Source organism: Taudactylus pleione, unplaced genomic scaffold (assembly GCF_031769625.1).
Source record: "Taudactylus pleione unplaced genomic scaffold, aTauple2 ptg000098l, whole genome shotgun sequence".
Classification (NCBI taxonomy): Eukaryota; Metazoa; Chordata; class Amphibia; order Anura; family Myobatrachidae; genus Taudactylus; species Taudactylus pleione.
In genome coordinates, this window is record NW_028284500.1 from 320,400 (window position 1) to 341,702 (window position 21,303).

At 48.4% G+C, this 21,303-nt stretch overlaps 1 protein-coding gene across 5 annotated transcripts in view; it reads right to left on the reverse strand.

Annotated features, from left to right (window-relative positions):
- E4F1 (E4F transcription factor 1) overlaps positions 1–16,288 on the reverse strand; it is a 33,743-nt gene extending 17,455 nt beyond the window's left edge. For 4 of the 5 annotated variants that reach the window (XM_088470335.1, XM_088470336.1, XM_088470334.1 and 1 more), the window contains exons 1-2: positions 16,084–16,283; positions 6,682–6,821 (exon numbers count right to left, since the gene is read on the reverse strand). In XM_088470335.1, the coding sequence (XP_088326461.1) occupies positions 6,682–6,821; positions 16,084–16,201 (258 nt within the window). In that variant the 5' untranslated portion in view covers positions 16,202–16,283. Of the gene's footprint in view, positions 1–6,681; positions 6,822–16,083 lie in introns of all 5 variants that reach the window. The other variant, XM_088470338.1, reaches the window with a different exon arrangement.
- Positions 16,289–21,303: the final 5,015 nt, after the last annotated feature.

Here is a 21,303-nt window from a genome sequence, read left to right on the forward strand (position 1 = left end):
CCCAGGTCCAAGGCAAAACCAAGGACCCTGAGACAACAGGCCCGGGCAGTGAAGCATCAGGGATGGAGTATCGATGTAGAGACTCCGAAGATCCAAGTACCCCTGACATCTGGGGCAATCAGGAGCCACCAGCAGGAAAGCATCTCCGTCTCGATTGAAAACACTTCCAAAGACCTCGAGGAAGAAGGGAGACCGGAGAACACAGGTACACAAAGTGGAAGGACCACTTCACCGACAAAGAGTCGCTGAAGTTTGCTTCAGAATCCCCAGAGCTGAACTGTAACACCATAGTGTGATAAAGTCAGAAGGCCATGAGGGTCACCTCAGGGGGGCCCCCCCTGCTCACCAGGAGATGAAACCTCTCTTGGGGAAGAGACTAGTCCCCGGGATGCACGTCGTGACGGCTGAGGACTCCCGCTTCCCAATGGAGAGCTCCTGAAATGAACGCTGCCAAGATGGTCGGGAGGAGACCCTCGGACTATGTCCGAATATGTGACATACCTGTCATTGCCACCCAACGAACAGTGTTGCTAAAAAGGAAGCCACTGTCCTGACCCTGTCGGACTGAACCTTTTCAGGTTCACCGGGAAACAAGAGTTATGCCAGAGTAAGTTAATTGACAGGGTGGAATCGACAGACGTCCAACTGCACTGAAAAGGATTCGGTCCAGACACTGTCCCTAGCAAAGAAAACCCTGGACGAGATGGCCATAGCCACCCGGACAGGGACCGACTTGCCTCCGGAGAGAGCATCATCGTTTGAACAGTTATCCGACAGAAAAAACTCATTCCATCTGGAGATGAGCCAATTATGGAAAGGCCTGGAATGGAACTGAGCCCATTCCACCATGCATCCCAGAGTGTAAAGACATCTGTCGACTGCGCAGACAACCATGTACTCCTAATGGAAGAGAGGAGATTCCGTCTTACGCCAGAAGAATTCTCAGATTCTGAGAATCCAGCAGGGATCCTAGATGAAGAATACCCAGAGAGGGATGCAGGGAGGACTTTTTCCCCGTTGATTAAACGTCTGCACCCTGAAGAAGCCACAGTCATCCTGACCTGGCCGTAAAGTACCCCGGTGATCCCGCTAAGAGCAGGAGGCCGTCCAGGTACAGGAGCATTGGGATATACTGAACAGAAGAACTGTCAGAAAATCCAAAACGCTGGTAAACCCCTGTGGGGCTGAGGACAGTCCCAACAGGCAGAGCCCGAAAAATTGTAAGTGTTGCTGTGATACAGCAAACCTCAGCCCATGCTGAGGAAAGGTCTCTGTAAGTACCCGTAGGCACGCGTCCTGTATATCCAGTGATACCCTAAAGTCCCCAGGTTCCAAACATCGTATGATGGAGCATAGGGATTTCCTCCTGAGCCCAGGTAGCTTTAGGAACTGGTTCAGGGAATTGAGACAGAGAACAGGCCAAAGAGGACCATTCAGCCACCGCACCAGAAAGAAAACAGAACAACCAGTCCCTCACTGAGATAGTGGGGATGGCCCAATTAGCTCCGCTTACCGCAACAACTGCATAGCTTTCTGGATCTGTAAGGCCCTTGTAAAGAGGGCGTACCCTCCTACCCACGTAGCCGCGGCAACTTGACACTAATACCGGGCGAACTGAGAAAATCGGTATCTCCCAGTTGTAGGCCTGTCCCGTCAGACTGAAGAGATATCCGTAGGTTCAGAAGCAGGATCGGCTGGCAGTCCAGGCCTGCTCGGTACTGGATATGTCGGCCCTTGTAGATGCCGACAGTCTACGAAGAAACAGACCTTTAGGCTGACCCAGAGGACAAAAAAGACTTAACAGACTTAGTCTGAGGCCTTGTAGTGTGCATAGCTGAAAGCGGTAAACTTGTCGTTAGTAATACTGCCAATGTTACTACAATCTTGTCAAGGTCAGGACCAAACAATATCAACCCTAAAGATGGTATCTGCACCTCTGCATTCTCAGAGCGCAGCCATAGGGTATTACGGAGGATACAGTCGCAGCCGGAACTCTGAAAGTTAGGAGACTGGTATCCAATATAGGCATGTCCACCTATGACAACTGCATATATTACATGAGCGACCAAATACATTTGAACCCCCGACGTGTTGGAGGGGAAAAAACGTTACAAATGCATCAACCCAATATGCAATAGTATTAACCAACCATGCTATAGCCATGGTAGGATGGGTAACAACTCCTGAGAGCAAGTATACTGATTTCAGGCAGAGTTACCACCTACGGATCCGAAGAATCCGACCACGCAGGAATGGGAGGCGTAGTAACGTCTGTAATCAGACGAGTAACACGCCCATCCCCCCCAGGAGGGGCTCGTGATGACCCTCAGGGAATTTGGGACAGGAGGCCAAACACTGTTGTAACACCTCCTATCTGGCAACAGCCAGAGTCCCGCTATGCGATCCACCCGCTAGTCAGCAACAGGTAACCCGAAGGCACGCAATACTGAGGGTGTATGATACAGGTGCAGGTCAACATTCACTCTAACCAGAATGGACCTGCTACCAGCCCTAAAGCAGGGATAATAATACCTGAAATAGGCTTCCCCCCGTGTAAGAGGGAAAGAGCCCCGAACAGTACCCAGTTCACGGCAGAGCCAACTGGGAAGTAACCACAGGGCGTCAACCACGCCAATTAGCGTTTCGTAGAAAACGACATCCACCCAGGGTGGCTGTTGTGGTAATCCCTGCAAGGGGAATGACAGACTATTGTGGCACCAGGGGGAATTCATATACTGCGAAAAACCCCTGCAGGGAGCGGTAGTCTGTGTCACAGGGGAAGAGTGCAAGAAGCTGCGAGATACCCTGAGATGAAAAGGGCAGTATGGTGAAGTAACCCCAAGTGAGGTACAACAATGGGGCCCGCCCGGCGATCCGCAATTGAGAGGATCCCGAGAAAACAAACCGCCCAAGGGGGTCGTGAAAGAGGCCGGCACCAGATGACGCCACATACAGAACCCTTTATGAGTCAAATCCTCCGCACTAACACCTGCAGCACATGACTTGCAGGATAGTAAAAATGGGTGCAGTATAACGCTCTCTCTCCTGGTCAGACATATCTGACCAATCTTGGCGGAAATATTAAGCAGCACTATACTGGTCCTGACTGATGCCAAAAATTAGCTGCAGGGACCCATTTTCAGCGTATGCAACACACAGTTCCATCTAAAATATGGCAACGTGCAGCACGCAACAGTATGTGACAAACCACACAAATATTAACAAGTATATAAATGTGAGGTCTCAGAACCACCCTAAGTACAGCTGTATTAGGGCAGATAAAGAAAAGGGATAGATATACACTGACAGGTGAGAGAATAAAGTACAGTCAGCACTAGCATAAGTCACATACAATGCAGATATATACATATATACATAAACATGTCATATAATATACTGCACTATTACACTGCATTCAACTGCCCAGATTCAGTGTCTGGGAAGGCTACAGCGCTGTGTACACTGACCTGATGGTGAGGTACGCAGGGGGACTGGACTCACTGCCATCCTGAGAGATTTCTGCTGCACCACAGAGATAAAATGGCCGCTGGAGACCTCAGAGGAAGCGTGGCCCGCGGAGGAAGCAGCTCAGCGACGCCAGACTATGGATACTGAAAGGCGCGCTGAGCTGAGGGGAGGAGCCGCTGTAACAGGGAAGGCTGCCTCCCCTGGCCGGCTATTAACCCCCGGGACGCCGGCTCCCTGCACCGATCGTTAAGTCCCTGGTGGTCTAGTGGACACACGGGGTATGGGGGGCCCGCCGCCACTGCCGGCGCCTCCGGTCTGTCCCCTGAGACCGGAGGCACAGGACTGCATTTGAAATGCGCGGATCACCGCAAGCGGTGATCCGCGACCTTACCTGCTCCCCGTGGATCCGGCAGCAGTCCTGGGCGCCCGCAGAGTCCGGCTAGTACAGACTCTGGGGTCCCGCTGAGATCCCCAGATCTGTACTGGCGTCTCAGCGCCAGCGGGGTGACGGAGCGGCAGCTTAGACGTCCTATGGACAGTCCGACGCTGCCGCTCTGAAGAGTCCAAAGTCCATGAAAAAACTTTGTCCCTAAAAAAATAAAATAAGCTTAGGGGCTGCTAATCAGCTCCCCCTGCGCTAACGGTGACCCGACTCCGGCCGGGCACCAACTTAAACTGAGGTGCCTCTGGCTTGGGGGTGGGGTTATAGGGAGAGTGGACCCAGTGCATCCTGGGAGCTAAAAGCTTTAACTGCGTGGTGCCCGGATTTGGTTCCCAACCTATACCCCAAGGTCAACCCTGTGGACCCCCTATGGACCCTGAAGTAGAAAGTGCAGTTTCTCTGTCCCATCACACCGACCCTACTGCCATGTATACTACCCACACTAATGCCCCCTCACACCTACCCTACTCCCACCTATACAACTCACACTAATGCCCTCACACCTATACTACCCACACTACTGCCCCTCACACCTACCCTACTACCACCTATACTACCCACACTAATGCCCCCTCACACCTATACTACCCACACTAATGCCCCCACACCTACCCTACTCCCACATATACTACCCACACTAATGCCCCCTCACACCTACCCTACTCCCACCTATACTATCCACACTAATGACCTCTCACACCTACCCCACTCCCTCCTATACTACCGACACTAATGCCCCTTCACACCTACCCTACTCCCACCTATACTACCCACACTAATGCCCCCTCACACCTACCCTACTCCCACCTATACAACTCACACTAATGCCCCTTACACATACCCTACTCCCACTATACTACCCACACTAATGCCCCCTCACACCTACCCTACTCCCACCTATACTACCCACACTATTACCCTCTCCCACCTATACTACCCACACTAATGCCCCTCACACCTACCCTACTCCCACTTATACTACCCACACTAATACCCCTCCCACCTACCCTACTCCCACTAATACCCTCTCCCACCTATACTACCCACACTAATGCCCCTCACACCTACCCTACTCCCACCTATACTACCCACACTAATGCCCCCTCACACCTACCCTACTCCCACCTATACTACCCACACTAATGCCCCTCACACCTACAGTACTCCCACCTATACTACCCACACTAATGCCCCTCAAACCTACCCAACTCCCACCTATCCTACCCACACTAAGGCCCCCAACACCAATACTATATACTCCCCAAACTAAGGCCCTTTCACACCTATACTACCCACACACCTATACCACACATACTAAGGCACCCTCACATCTATACTACCCACACTAAAGCCCCCTCACACCTATACTACCCACACACCTATACCACCCATACTAAGGCACCCTCAAAACTATATTACCCACAGTAAGGCCCCCTCACACCTATACTACCCACACTAAGGTCCCCTCACACCTATACTACCCACACTAAGGCCCCATCACACCTATACTACCCACACTAAGGCCCCATCACACCTATACTACCCACACTAAGGCCCCATCACACCTATACTACCCACACTAAGGCCCCATCACACCTATACTACCCACACTAAGGCCCCATCACACCTATACTACCCACACTAAGGCCCCATCACAGCTATACTACCCACACTAAGGCCCCATCACAGCTATACTACCCACACTAAGGCCCCATCACAGCTATACTACCCACACTAAGGCCCCCTCACACCTATACTACCCACACTAAGGCCCCCTCACACCTATACTACCCACACTAAGGCCCCCCTCACACCTATACTACCCACACTAAGGCCCCCCTCACACCTATACTACCCACACTAAGGCCCCCTCACACCTATACTACCCACACTAAGGCCCCCTCACACCTATACTACCCACACTAAGGCCCCCTCACACCTATACTACCCACACTAAGGCCCCATCACACCTATACTACCCACACTAAGGCCCCCTCACACCTATACTACCCACACTAAGGCCCCCTCACACCTATACTACCCACACTAAGGCCCCATCACAGCTATACTACCCACACTAAGGCCCCATCACAGCTATACTACCCACACTAAGGCCCCCTCACACCTATACTACCCACACTAAGGCCCCCTCACACCTATACTACCCACACTAAGGCCCCCTCACACCTATACTACCCACACTAAGGCCCCCCTCACACCTATATTACCCACACTAAGGCCCCCTCACACCTATACTACCCACATTAAGGCCCCCCTCACACCTATACTACCCACATTAAGGCCCCCCTCACACCCATACTATGACCCCACCCTCGCACCCATACTATGACTCCACCCTCGCACCCATACTACGTCGTCGCTCCCTCACACCTATACTAAGACCCCCTCACAACTGACCCAATCTACATGCTGAGCCACCGCTTCTCTTCTTCTCTCAGCTGGGCCCTTTTCCAATTAGAATGTAAGCACTCTCTTAAGCAGGACCCTCCATACCGCTTGCTGTCATGTTTGCATTTATGTTGTCTACCTTGTATGACCCTGTTTTATATATGTCCTGTTCTTCCCTACAGCCAGGCACCTTTTATAAAATAATTTATATTATTACTTGGGGAGACAGTAAAGAGTTTGCGGTGCTACCTAGTTTTGTTTTTGTCACCAACCTTAAAACTGCCCTTAATAAAGGAAGCACCTCACAGAGCACAGTCCCCAACCCATCAATTGTTAAAGTACTTCAAAAAAATGTATTTTACCTCTTGGCTGCTCAGGGCTGACACGGCCGTGGTTTGCTCCAGGGCTCTCTGACAAGCTTTTTGTATCTTGTGCTGGACAAACTCTTCCAAGCTCGTGAATTCAGTCTGACAGCGACCACATTTATGTACATCATCGTCATCTGAAACAACAAGGGAAACTCACTTTACCCTACTTTTTACCAAGTACTTAACGAAAAATCCATGTTCATGGGAGACAGAGGTAAGATTGTCACTTAGATTAGCGTTTTACAAATGTATTATTAAAGAAACAAATTTATTATTCAGGATTTCCCAATACTATTACATTTATTTGTTTATGATTAAAGAAACCATGAAAACTACCTCTCCATTCCCTCAGACATTTATTCATACCTCAGTATGTATTCAACTAAAATAAAAAAAAAAAAAGGTTAATTTTGCATGAGCAGCTATAATGAAAAACTGACAAAAGCCTACACTCAAAGTTTAAAAAAAATATATAAAAATTATATATAATATATATTTTCATTATTATTAATATAATACACATATATAAAAGGGAATGGGATTGAAATGCCGGCCGGTTCAAATCCCGACAGTGGATGCCTGACAGGGGCAGGTAAGAACCCTAACCTCCCCTGCCCCCCCCCCTAACCATCACTTAGTGGTGCCTAAACTTAACTTGCCTCTGGGGGGTGCCTAACCCCCTTACCGCTCCCTAAACCTAACCCTCCCGGGGAAGGGGTGGGGGTTGCCTAAAATTTCACAGATCCTCCAACGGATTGCTGAACATAGATGGCCGCCGGTCTGCGTTTCCAATCCAAGGATCACACAACCTGTCGGTAGGTGTATGGGGGCCTTAGAGGAGTTTTCATGCCCGACCACCCATTCGTTTATCGGTGACTGCCATACACTATGCAATTATCAGCCCGATCCATCGATAACTGCATAATGTATGCCCAGTAGAATATGTTCCCAAATGCCTACTGCAGCCAGTGGGAGATCCCCTCCAGGCCGTCCTCCCTGAAGTACATCCTGCTGCACTCTCACCCTGACTACAGCGTACCCTTCAGACACCCACTTATGTATATCCCCTGCTACCTGGCACAGGAAGGACACCAGCATAAAACGTAGAGTCGAAATCGGTAACGAATGCCGGCGGCTGGATCAAATACCGACAGCGGAACCCCGACTGACCTAATTACCGACTGGGGCTGGTAAGTACCCTAACCCTTCCCTCTCCCCCCCCCCCCCCCCCCCAGTGGTGCCTAACCCTAATCCACCCTCTCCGTACCCTAACCCTCCCAGAGGGAGCCTAACCCTAAGTCCCCCCGGGGGTCCCTAAACCTGACCCCCCCGCGCCCCCTGCGGCTAGACGCCAACACACCCGGCTTACTTTCGTTCGGTATGCCGGGTGTAGGTATTTTGTAGTTGGGCTAACAATAGGAGTCAGGATTTTGGCGCTTATCTTTAGTCCCTTGTAGGGCTGTCAGTGTCGGGATATCGGCGGGCGGGATAGCGCCCTTCCGGTATACTGACTGCATCCCGTAGTCAGCATGGCCACGTAATGTCAATACTCTGGGAGGCATAGCCTGGGGTTCCTTTACACTTACACGGGAGACGCGTCCGGAGGTTCCCTGTTGCAGGATCCCCTTACTCTTAAATATCTCTGCTCCATCCGCCAGCTCATGCGGAACCCTCCAGCAGAGCATGTTCAGTACCTATTCATCTTTATGTGGTGGATATGTGATGAAAACAATGCAGGAAATAGATTACATTCCCCCATTATGACACAGATGAATGGATCTCCTGCTTGCTGTATTACACTATACTATGCATTCCATTTAGGACATGAGCGGCTTATGCAACAGAACTTACATTATACTTTTTTTTTTTGTATGTTTTAGTGCACGAAAACCTGTTAAACTTCTATTTGCATGAACTGCTCAGACTGGAAATGACTTTTTCCCTGGACCAATAAAAGAGTTTGTTTTTTGCCATTACACAGCTCCTGTACATTGCAAGAACCAGATTTGTCTTGTGTCTGTGTACTCTGAGCACACACCAATACGGGGATAGGTGTAGGCTGTACAATTAGATGAGAAGCATGTTGTTATTGTCAGATGAGAAACCGGCAGACATGAAACCACCATGCACACAATATTCAATGGGAAAACAAAGACATTTATAGGGGTCAATCCTATTCGGTGCGAATTTGCAAAAGCAAGTTTGTTTCATGAAACTCACTCGTACATTGCACGAATGCGCACACCCGAGAAATGTGAGATCCAATTAGAAATGGCAATTCGTGGTAGTCGCGGCCAGGTTGTACGACTTCTACAAATTGCGACCTGTGAGAAGTGCATGAAAACTTGGAGAAACGTCCCTTGACCCCCAAAAAGCGAGATAGCAGGACCATAGTGCAAATAAAGAAAGTACTGGAGGTGTTTAAAGGCTGTCAAACAGCTGATTTTTGCACTTTTTATTAATTGTGAAAAAATTTACAGCAAGTGTTTTTTTCAGCAAATTAAATTATTTCCAGCATTTTGGGGGAACATAAAAATGTCTGTATAATAGGTTTTCAGTGTTTTTATGCAAGTTGGTAAAAAGTTGAAATAAACACCTCTCATCTGCAAGTTCAAATACCCCTCTTCCATCAATACACCACCCCATACCTTCCCCACATCATATACACCCCACCTACCTGTCCCCATAATATACACCCCCCACCAACCTGTCCCCTATCATTTACACCTCCACATTACTGTCCCCCATATACCTGCCCCAAATCAGTTACACCTCCACATACCTGTCCCCCATCATTTACACCTCCACATACCTGTCCCCCATCATTTACACCTCCACGTACCTGTCCCCCATCATTTACACCTCCACGTACCTGTCCCCCATCATTTACACCTCCACATACCTGTCCCACATCATTTACACCTCCACATACCTGTCCCCCATCATTTACACCTCCACATACCTGTCCCACATCATTTACACCTCCACATAACTGTCCCACATCATTTACACCTCCACATAACTGTCCCACATCATTTACACCTCCCTGTCCCCCATTATTTACACCTCCACATACCTGTCCCCCATTATTTACACCTCCACATACCTGGCCCCCATTATTTACACCTCCACATACCTGGCCCCCATCATTTACACCTCCACATACCTGTCCCCCATCATTTACACCTCCACATACCTGTCCCCCATCATTTACACCTCCACATACCTATCCCCACATCATTTACACCTCCACATACCTGTCCCCCATTATTTACACCTCCACATACCTGGCCCCCATTATTTACACCTCCACATACCTGGCCCCCATTATTTACACCTCCACATACCTGGCCCCCATCATTTACACCTCCACATACCTGTCCCCCATCATTTACACCTCCACGTATCTTTCCCTCATTAAATTCACCTATAAACTGACATGTCTTATTGACCAAGTGATGCTATATATAAACCCCTGCAAGTGCATGATTATTCATTGGGAAGGGTGTATACCAGAAGTTCTGCACTGTGTCCCGATATTTGTATTTTAAAATAAAAATGTTCCCTATCTTTTCACCTGCTCAGGGGAATGCTCACACAAAATGTGATTTCCTCTGAAAATTACTACAATTTTGGAATTGGATTGCAAATAATATTTGCAGTGCGAGTTTGCTGAGAACGGCTCGCAGGACCCAACTCGCACCTAACTGGATTCACCCCAGAGACTGAGAAGTTTTTATATTGAAACAGAAGGAATAGACAGTATTTGCAAAGTTTAATTTACTTATCATGAAAAGTGACATTTCCTGTGGAGGGAAGTCACTCCCAATGGAATCTAGCAGTCTATCACCATAAGTTATTGTATTAGGCACCTTCTTCACTAGAACTAAAACTGTACCTGTCAATGTTATGTGCTGCGCCAAGGCTTTACAGAGAATGAAGCAAAATGATCCTATTCACTGAAACCACCCACCCTGCCCCCTTTTGGCTAGGGGGAACCATTTATTTATATGGCGCACGCATACTGTATTACACAGCGCTTCACAGAGAACATATTACAGATAGTGATATCTCCTGCGGTAACTCCTTTATTAAATAGACAGCAAAAGTACAAAGGGTTAATCATAAAACCACCTAAAGGGGATTACTCCCCCCCCCTTTAACACACACACAGACACACACACACACACACACACACAATTTCAATTTGCTAACATCAAGGTTTGTTTCAAGAGCTGACACTTAACCAGGAAGCCATCACTTTCTCCCTGCTGTATCTCAGCCAAGCTCTCACAACTTACTTTAATCAGGATTTGATATTACCACACGCAGGCCTGTCAGGTGCCTAAACCCCCCACCCCGTGATATTACCACACGCAGGCCTGTCAGGTGCCCAAGCTCCCCCCCCGTCATATTACCACAAGCAGGCCTGTCAGGTGCCCAAGCTCCCCCTTCCCCTGTGATATTACCACAAGCAGGCCTGTCAGGTGCCTAAGCCCCCCCCCCTCCCCCTGTAATATTACCACAAGCAGGCCTGTCAGGTGCCCAAGCTGCCCCCCCTCCCCCGTCATATTACCACACGCAGGTCTGTCAGGTGCCCAAGCCCCCCTGTATACTGGACAATAGATAGTTAAAAGGCCGACAATGTCTAGATAGACACCAGATGTTAGACAGACAATAGGTTGACAGTGACAAAAGGTCAACACCTTTTTTTTATTTTTTTAGGGTTAGGCACTTACCCACAACGGTTAGCGTTAGGCACTAGAAGGGAGGGTTAGGCACTATGAGGGACGGTTAGGGGCAGGCACCTATCCCGATGGATAGGGTAGGAGGGAGAGTTAGGGCTAGGCACCAAGGGGGGGGGAATTAGGGTTAGGGTAAAGATTAGGGTTAGAAAAAAAAAAAATGTCAACCATCGTGTGTCGACCATTTTAATGCCGATCTTTTGACCCTGTTGACCATTTGTACCAGACGACCTTCTTCCATGTCGGGCTTTAGTGTGTCGACCTTTTGTCCCTGTCGACCTATTGCCTGTCTAACATCTGGTGTCTATCTATACATTGTAGATCTTTTAACTATTTTTTATACCACACCCAGCCCCCCTTCCCCTGTGATATCACCACAAGCAGGCCCAGGCGCCCTAGGTTCCTGCCCCCTGGGACATAACCACAAGCAGGCCGGTCAGATACCCAAGCCCCCCTTCCCCTGTAATATCACAAGCAGGCCGGTCAGGTACCCCCTTCCCCTGTAATATCACAACCAGGCCGGTCAGATACCCCCTTCCCCTGTAATATCACAAGCAGGCCGGTCAGGTACCCCCTTCCCCTGTAATATCACAAGCAGGCCGGTCAGGTACCCCCTTCCCCTGTAATATCACAACCAGGCCGGTCAGGTACCCCCTTCCCCTGTAATATCACAACCAGGCCGGTCAGATAACCTCTTCCCCTGTAATATCACAAGCAGGCCTGTCAGGTGCCCAAGCTCCCCCCTCGTCATATTACCACAAGCAGGCCTGTCAGGTGCCCAAGCTCCCCCTTCCCCTGTGTTATTACCACAAGCAGGCCTGTCAGGTGCCTAAACCCCCCCCCCCCCCGTGATATTACCACACGCAGGCCTGTCAGGTGCCTAAACCCCCCCCTCCGTCATATTACCACAAGCAGGCCTCTCAGGTGCCTAAGCCTCCCCCCCCCTCCCTGTAATATTACCACAAGCAGGCCTGTCAGGTGCCTAAGCCCCCCCCCCCCCGTCATATTACCACAAGCAGGCCTGTCAGGTGCCCAAGCTCCCCCCCCTCCCCCGTCTCATTACCACACGCAGGTCTGTCAGGTGCCTAAGCTCCCCCTGTATACTGGACAATAGATAGTTAAAAGGCCGACAATGTCTAGATAGACACCAGATGTTAGACAGACAATAGGTTGACAGTGACAAAAGGTCAACACCGTTTTTTTATTTTTTTAGGGTTAGGCACTTACGACGACGGTTAGCGTTAGGCACTAGAAGGGAGGGTTAGGCACTATGAGGGACGGTTAGGGGCAGGCACCTACCCCGATGGATAGGGTAGGAGGGAGAGTTAGGGCTAGGCACCAAGGGGGGGAATTAGGGTTAGGGTAAAGATTAGGGTTAGAAAAAAAAAAATGTCAACCATCGTGTGTCGACCATTTTAATGCCGATCTTTTGACCCTGTTGACCATTTGTACCAGACGACCTTCTTCCATGTCGGGCTTTAGTGTGTCGACCTTTTGTCCCTGTCGACCTATTGCCTGTCTAACATCTGGTGTCTATCTATACATTGTAGATCTTTTAACTATCTTTTATACCACACCCAGCCCCCCTTCCCCTGTGATATCACCACAAGCAGGCCCAGGCGCCCTAGGCTCCTGCCCCCTGGGACATAACCACAAGCAGGCCGGTCAGATACCCTCTTCCCCTGTAATATCACAAGCAGGCCGGTCAGGTACCCCCTTCCCCTGTAATATCACAAGCAGGCCGGTCAGGTACCCCCTTCCCCTGTAATATCACAACCAGGCCGGTCAGATACCCTCTTCCCTGTAATATCACAACCAGGCCGGTCAGATACCCTCTTCCCCTGTAATATCACAAGCAGGCCGGTCAGGTACCCCCTTCCCCTGTAATATCACAAGCAGGCCGGTCAGGTACCCCCTTCCCCTGTAATATCACAACCAGGCCGGTCAGGTACCCCCTTCCCCTGTAATATCACAAGCAGGCCGGTCAGATACCCTCTTCCCCTGTAATATCACAAGCAGGCCGGTCAGGTACCCCCTTCCCCTGTAATATCACAAGCAGGCCGGTCAGGTACCCCCTTCCCCTGTAATATCACAACCAGGCCGGTCAGGTACCCCCTTCCCCTGTAATATCACAACCAGGCCGGTCAGATACCCTCTTCCCCTGTAATATCACAAGCAGGCCGGTCAGGTACCTAAGCCCCTCTTCCCCTGTAATATCACAAACAGGCCGGTCAGGTACCTAAGCCCCTCTTCCCCTGTAATATCACAAGCAGGTCGGTCAGGTACCTAAGCCCCTCTTCCCCTGTAATATCACAAGCAGGCCGGTCAGGTACCTAAGCCCCTCTTCCCCTGTAATATCACAACCAGGCCCGTGTGAATGCTTTTGAGCATTTCTTATCTTCTTCCAAGACACATTCCTAGTCAGGGATTCTTAATCAGAGTATAACATTTTACCAGAATTTCATTTCATTAGCCCAACAGGTCATATGTTTCCCTACGTATAAAACATGAATCTCATATATATAATATATTACAGAATATATCTTCCTGTAACTTCAATTCAAGCTCTTTAAATTTAGCCCAGCAGCTAATCCTCCTGTCACCCAGTTGAGATCTCACAGAACCACAAAGAATTTGTGGGATCTGTTTACAGTATTACTGATAATGATATAAGCTCTTAGGATTCCTAGAAGGTTTTAGCATTTACGACCTCTGCAATAACTGATCGGCCTCTCCCATTAGGCAGCTGGCTGACCCCCCTTCTCATATACATGTCCTAGTGATAGAGTAGGACACAGGAACATGGAGAAGAGACAGCAAATTATTAGTTCCCAGAGGTTACATCCCCATACACAGAATTCAAATCTGAAACACCCAGTTATAACGGGATGCGGTCTATATCCCGACAGTGGTGATGCCGGCGCCAGAATCCAGTCACCTGTGGTAAGCATTGGGGTTAGAGCGAGGGTTAGGGTGAAGCACTAAGGGGGGAGGGTTAGGTTTAGGGTGTTGTGAGGAGGAGGTTAGGTTTAGGCACCAGGGAGTGAGGGTTAGGATTCTGACCGCAGAGATCCCAAGCACCGGCATCCCGTACTCAACCCGTTATGACCATGGTTTTGGTTTTTAAACATGTATGTTATTTAATTAACAAATAATCAGCCCGTAACCATGACAGTACGATGACTGCTTTAAATCCCTTGCCCTGTCACCGTCTAGTTGTATAAGTTGCTCATTGCTGATTGTTTCTGGCCTGTAACACATCAGATAGATCAAAAACATAGACAACAGATACCATCGCCCGACATAGAGCGTTTGATATATTGGATACTGTACCCCTATGGTGTGTTCATTATATAGGTCACAGAGCATTCCCGTAGATAGATAAAGGCACTAGGCCGCTGAACCCACTGTTTATTTCGATATTAGTTATATGAATTTAAATACACACATTCTGCTGTTTTGTTCCATTTTACATACACCATGAAACACCAACATTGGGGGGGGGGGGGGATTCAATTGTTTGCGCCGGATGCTGTTATTGATGGGCGCCCGTCAGTGATGGGCTATCGCGTCCGAACGGAGCAATTCAAAGATAGCCGTCAGCATTTATGCTCACACCCGATAAGTCCTGTGTGATAAGTCCTGGTTCTAAAGACGGGTTTAGCCGTTCTACGAGTCTAATTGGGCGTGACAAGCATGATAATTAACGGGTGCCCAAAAACAACTGAATTGCAACATTTGGCGCCTATTAATTTCTGTGCCTTAAAAAAACTATTGAATAACCCCATATGTATATACTCCAATAAAGTATCACAGCAACACATTCCCGGCGTCGGGCTCCTGGCATAAGTAAAATGACAGGCGTCGGGATTTCGACGCCTGTCATTAGAATGATGACGTGAATCCGTAACCTGACGAGGCCGCATCACAGCCAGACCACTAACAAACTCCTTAAAGCCAAAAGCAACTTCATCCAGCTGCCACAAGCATAGACATTTACTGCACAAGGGCGTACCATATACATGCAGGATATAATCTGCTCCCATAGCACCATTATACAGTCCAAGATGGATTCAATCAGATATATAGCGAGATGAGCGTAATAGATAGCTAGGAAAACAGGGCAGAGGGGGGGTGTTGTTAGGTTGACAAGTCTATCATCTCGACATACATCAGGTTGACATGTTAATGTGGACATGGCTAAAATGTCGGCAAGCATGTCGACTTAGCTTCCCTGGTGGCCCAGCGAACACTTACCTGGTCCCCAAAATATGTGCGCGCTATACTAATAACTCATCATTTCACATATTTCAAGGCAAGTTTAGAAGCCTTCAAAGAGGCGGGGTCTACCTGAAATGGGGAGGAGCTTCACTGTATAAAGTGGGCGTTAGGGGGTGGGTCGGGGCGTTGTTTATTTTGTCCCGATTTTCGCATGACTGCAGTCTGGGAGGTGTGTGACTGTGAGCCTGAACTTTTACATTTAACAACATTCATGTAATAAAATCAGGGCTGAAGTACAAGGGTGATACACAGAGACCGTATGTCCCATACCCTGCTGCCATGCCACATACATGACACACACGTGTTGTGGTGCTGACATGCAGAGTACATAGGGGTACACAGGCACTATGCCCCCCGGGTCAGGCCTCACCTTCCTCCCTGTAGTGTGTGATGAGCGGCGCCGCAGGCAGTCCCAGGGTGATCAGGACGCCGGGCGCAGCCGCCGCCTCCGTCTCTCCCTCCACCCCCGGCTCCGGATCCGAGCTCATCCCAGAGCCAGGTCTTCTCCTCCTCCTCTGTCGCAACGACCGAGCAGCGCACGGCGGCTGTAACACAAGGCAAAATGGCGGCTTTACGACGGTGGGAATGCGAGGAGGGCGACGCACGGCACGTAAGGTACGGTAGGACGTAACGGGCGCACAGCCGCCATGTCTTGTGAGGGCAGCATGCCCTCTTCGTAACAGAAAGCAGCATATGGGCGGACAACCTGTTGTAGCTGTCCTGCAGCTGCGAGACTATACATTGTCAGATACACACACGGACGTCTCTGGTGTATTTAGCATCTTCTGCACTCCCATGTGCTGCTATGTGGGTGTGGAGAAGGCTCATACAAACTCCTGGGTGGCTACATAAACATAAAATGTTGGGAGAGAGCTACAAAGCATACTATAAAAATTAAGTCCATGGGGTATATCTACTAAAGTGCGGGTTTTTAAAAGTGGAGATGTTGCCCATAGCAAATTGCCCCAGCCCCCCCCGGGGACCTGACCTGTCTGAGGGGCCGGTTTATCGATGATCACATTTACAATGTGTTATTAGCGGCCATGATCACGTTGCAGGATGCTATATCGACCAAATGTATGAAAAAGAGCCCACAGGGGCTCTGAAAGGAGCCCGTCCCTGCGATATGCCGGGTGAAGTAACCGTGTCAGTGGTCTCTACACTCCTGTGCCTGAACTCCTGCGCCACGGCCATTGCCAGGGAGTCCTCCGGAACCCTCTCCCGTTAAATTTTGCAAAGTGTAGCCCATAGGCTACAGCATCACAACGTCAGCTGCGGGGCCAAGCTTCACACCCCAGAGCTTGGTAAATTCGGCAGCATAGCATCCCCCATAGAAACCTATGGGACTTGTGGCTGCTGTCGGAAATGGAGGGACAGCAGCGGATATCGGAGATATCTACTACAATCTCTCCATAATACATCAGGGGGATACTAATGAGTTAGGTTATCCCCCGCAACAGGTGTTTTGGGGGAATATGCTGAAACTAGTTAATGATAAATGGGCCTCTGAGAGAGAGAAGCTCCCAGTCCCTCCCTGCCCTGGGTGACACTAGCAGTACAGCAGCAGCCTCAGTGCAGGCCCGCCAGTCTTGATCAGTCCAGGGTGCCACACTGCGCCTCCTTTTGGGTTTGGCGCCTTCGAGTCGGCCATGCCCCCCCCCCTTAACCCGACTCTGGCATCGGCGCAATGGAAGCTGTTGCATGTGACAGTCTTAGCCAATAAGAATCAGCCTGGTTCTTATTCGCTATTGCTGTCACAGTGACAGCCAACAGAGACAGCGGTGGCTTCAGTTTGACGCAGCTGTGCTAGCCAATAAGAATCACCCAGATTCTTATTGGCTGCTGATGGACCTCTCTGCTGCTTCAGGACCCGACTAGTGATTTTCTGCGCAGAAGCCAATAAGAATCACACCGATTCTTATTGGACGCTGTTAACTGCTGCTGGACGGGCTGACTGGCTGATCGCGACCAGTCGTTCGCGATCAACGCTTTGGCCACCTCTGTCCTATACTATCTAGATTTTAAGAAGAAAACATACAGTACGTTAAAGTTTGTATATCTTTTTTTTTTTTCATTTTTTTGGAAGTAGTGCGGCCAACGATCACTTGGACCTGCCAGAGCTCAGTCAGACAGTCCCGACCACTGACATGCGCTACTGCCCTTAATTTATGGAACGTTGGGCATCGCCCCCCAAATGCCAGCAGCATGTCAATCATGCAGCAGCTTTTGGGGCACTGTGAGTGACATCACAGACCCAGCTCTGCATATGCACAGTGGGCTCCTGCGCATGTGCAGACATTAAAAATCGGAGAAGTACATTAACATCGAATTAAAGCACATCTCTGAATGAGCCCCCATGGCCCATAGACTACTTACTCAAACCCCAAGGTGTGCAGCAAGCCAGGGCATAATTGTGGCATAAATGATCAAATAAAATACACTTAGGGGCACATTCAATTAGCCGTGAAAAGTCCTGTACTTTTCGCATTCCGAACTTTTCGCTGACATCACTGGTTTTGCATGCGGAAAAGTATCGCGCTCGTCTCCGCTTATCCCCGTATTCAATTCCAAATCAGCAAAAACGACCCAGTGAATTCGAAACCAGTGAAAAGTGCTGTCAGATTTGGGGAAATCAGCCTGACATCCCCCAAAAGATGCACTGACATTGGGGATCACTCTAGATACCCCCGAATAAGCCTGCTGAAGGTATTTGGGCTACTTAAATGCTCTCAATAGCTGCTAATTAGCGTATTTGCATAAATGCAAGCATATTTTATACTTGCTAAAGTGAAGTTTTAAAAAACGTTAAAAATCCACCTGCCGCAACCACCTGCAAACTAAAAAAACCCTGGCGCACACTTGGGGGCCGCCCTGGAGTCTACTTCGCTAGTTTTTTTTAGTTTTTCCCAACTTTGTTTTTTTTTCGCCCCCATTTTCAAAGTAATTTTTTGGAGTGTTTTTGACAGTTTACCTTTGGAGGGCTGTCCCGAGGGTGCAGGGAGCAAGTTTGCACCCTAAAATCCCAATTCTGCACTTTTTTTCCACCCTGTTTCATAGGCAAATCTTTTTCGCCTATACCAATGGAATTGAATGCGGGGATAAGTTTTCACCTGTCGAAATGACGTCACCGGCGAAAACTTTTCGCCGAAAAAGGCTTATTGCGGCTAATTGAATGTGCCCCTTACAGTCACAGCAAACATTTATTTTTACCTGTAACTGTTCGCTTCCTTTATTATCCTCCCTACGATGTCCGGGAGTGGTAATGGGGGGTTAGAAAACCGCAGGCATGTCTGACCGATTTGCATAAAGTATCCAATGCGATCACCCCACACATCCTTTTTTTTTTAATTTGTGCAGTGCCTCTCCCAAACTTACCTGTCACAGACAAGTCTATTGTTTTGGCAACTTTTACGGCTGTTTTAAAACCCTGCTTGATAAATCCGGGATTTCTATTCTGTTCTTCTTTGGTCTAAAACATTGATGGTGCTTTAATATTCAGTGATGCTCTATTCTAAAGTGTGCTCTCTCCACTGCTTAGTAAATGTTGCCCTTAGTGTTAATATGATTTTGATAACAGGCATAATGTGATTTATCCTGTGTCCCTAGTTGTTCCCATTCTATGTGGGACTTTCCTGAATTGTGCATGTAAAGCAGGAGTGCCTAGTAGGTGAAGTCATACCTGATTGGGTACTAAGAAGGAATGTGGATGTTTCCTTTAACCAGTTAACTGCCAATTTTTTTATTTTTTTTTTAATGAGCGAATTGGGTCAAGAACATCTATTTCAAATTTATCTAACACAAGTATATAAACAAAAATAAAATACATATTTTTTATTGGAAACACATAACATTAACATTGATTTTTATTATATTGGTCATTGATATATAAATATATATAGGACTATCAATGATCAGAACATCGTGACCATTAGCAGTGATCGGCAGCATGGCAGACACTGGGAGAGGGTGCAGGAATGTAGAGGGGCCGGGAGGTCCCCCTGCTATTGGCGGCTACTGGAAGATTATCTTCAGGCAGCCGCCCACTGTACGCTTCTGACAGGTCGCACTGTTTGAGACTATGGGGTCTATTTACTAAGCAGTGTTAGGAGACAGAGTGAAAAGTGATAAGGTGCCAGCCAATCAGCTCCCAACTGTCATTTTTCAAACACAGCCTGTGAGATGGCAGTTGGGAGTTGATTGGCTAGCACCTTATCACTTTCTTATCACTTTTCACTCTGTCTAATAACACTGCTTAGTAAATAGACCCCTATGTCAGTTAACACACTGCCTGGCGTAGGTTGCAAACGATACAACATACTTGCCGACAATCAGTTCCCCCCTTCCGGGAGGGAACTGATTGTCGTCTAACAGCGGGGGGCGTACCCGGCAATGACGGCACATTTGGGGGTGGAGCCGGCGCCGCGTGATCGTGTCATCGTGGCCCCGCCTCCTCTTCACAATGCCGTTATTTTTGGCATTGTGAAGCAGGGGGAAGGGCCACGATGACGCGATTCAGCGCGAATCGCGTCACCGGGCCCCCCCGCTGCGGGGGTTTTGATATTAACTCTGCGGGGGCAGGGAGGAATGCCGGCTTCCGGGAGGATTGCCTACCTTTCCTGAGGGCCGGGAGCGGTACCCGAAAATCGGGAGGGTAGGCAAGCCTGCGATACGACCACACCAAGCAAGTGGGTAAAGCATGACCGCATGGCTTCATGTCCGGATTTTTCAAACCAAATCAAGGATACCCGCAGGACATTATTCAGTGAAAGCTGTGTCAACAATGTACATACAGGTACTTCCTACACAAGCCAGATATGGAGAGAATGGTATATAACACACTGCACTATGTAGTTATCAGCCTCAAAGTAGACAACAACAATATAATATCCCAGCTTTAATAAAATACCCAGGAGAAGGGATGATTACAGAAAATTAAGAATATAATTTTCACTTTTCTTCCGTAGAGATTATTGTGGGGGATATATGTGTGTCGGGGGATGTCTGCTGCAATATAAATTCACACACGTGCCAAAATAAAAAGTCATTAACAAAAACAATTTTTATTTTATCAGACGTAATCGATACAGCGTCACAGATCACAAATAAAATGCAATAATTATTCATCGTAAAAGCACAGCACTGCGGGGAAAGCACCAAGATGCATAGCTGTCACAGAACGGGTATACAGTACAGATTTGTCTTCCATAACTTAATCATAAAAATATATATATATATATTTTATATATATATGTTATATATGTATCAATCGTGTAGACCTTTTAATTTATAATTTATCTTGTTGCCATCATATTAAATACATCTCTTTAAACAGTTTAGTGTATTTTTTTTGTCATTTATTTTTATGTCGTTTATAATTGTAGAATTTTAGAAGGGGGTGGCAAATGTTCTGTCATTCGCTCCAGCAGTGAAAGGGTTATTGTGGTACCATCTGCGCCTGAAAACGATAACACTAACAGAAGTACCAGAGAGGATAAACAGGTTTCCAATGTTCAGAATTAACATGCCAGTCGGGTCCCACGGACACAAAATCCTCCAAAAAAAGCCCCCCCACCCCCATTCCCACCCTCCT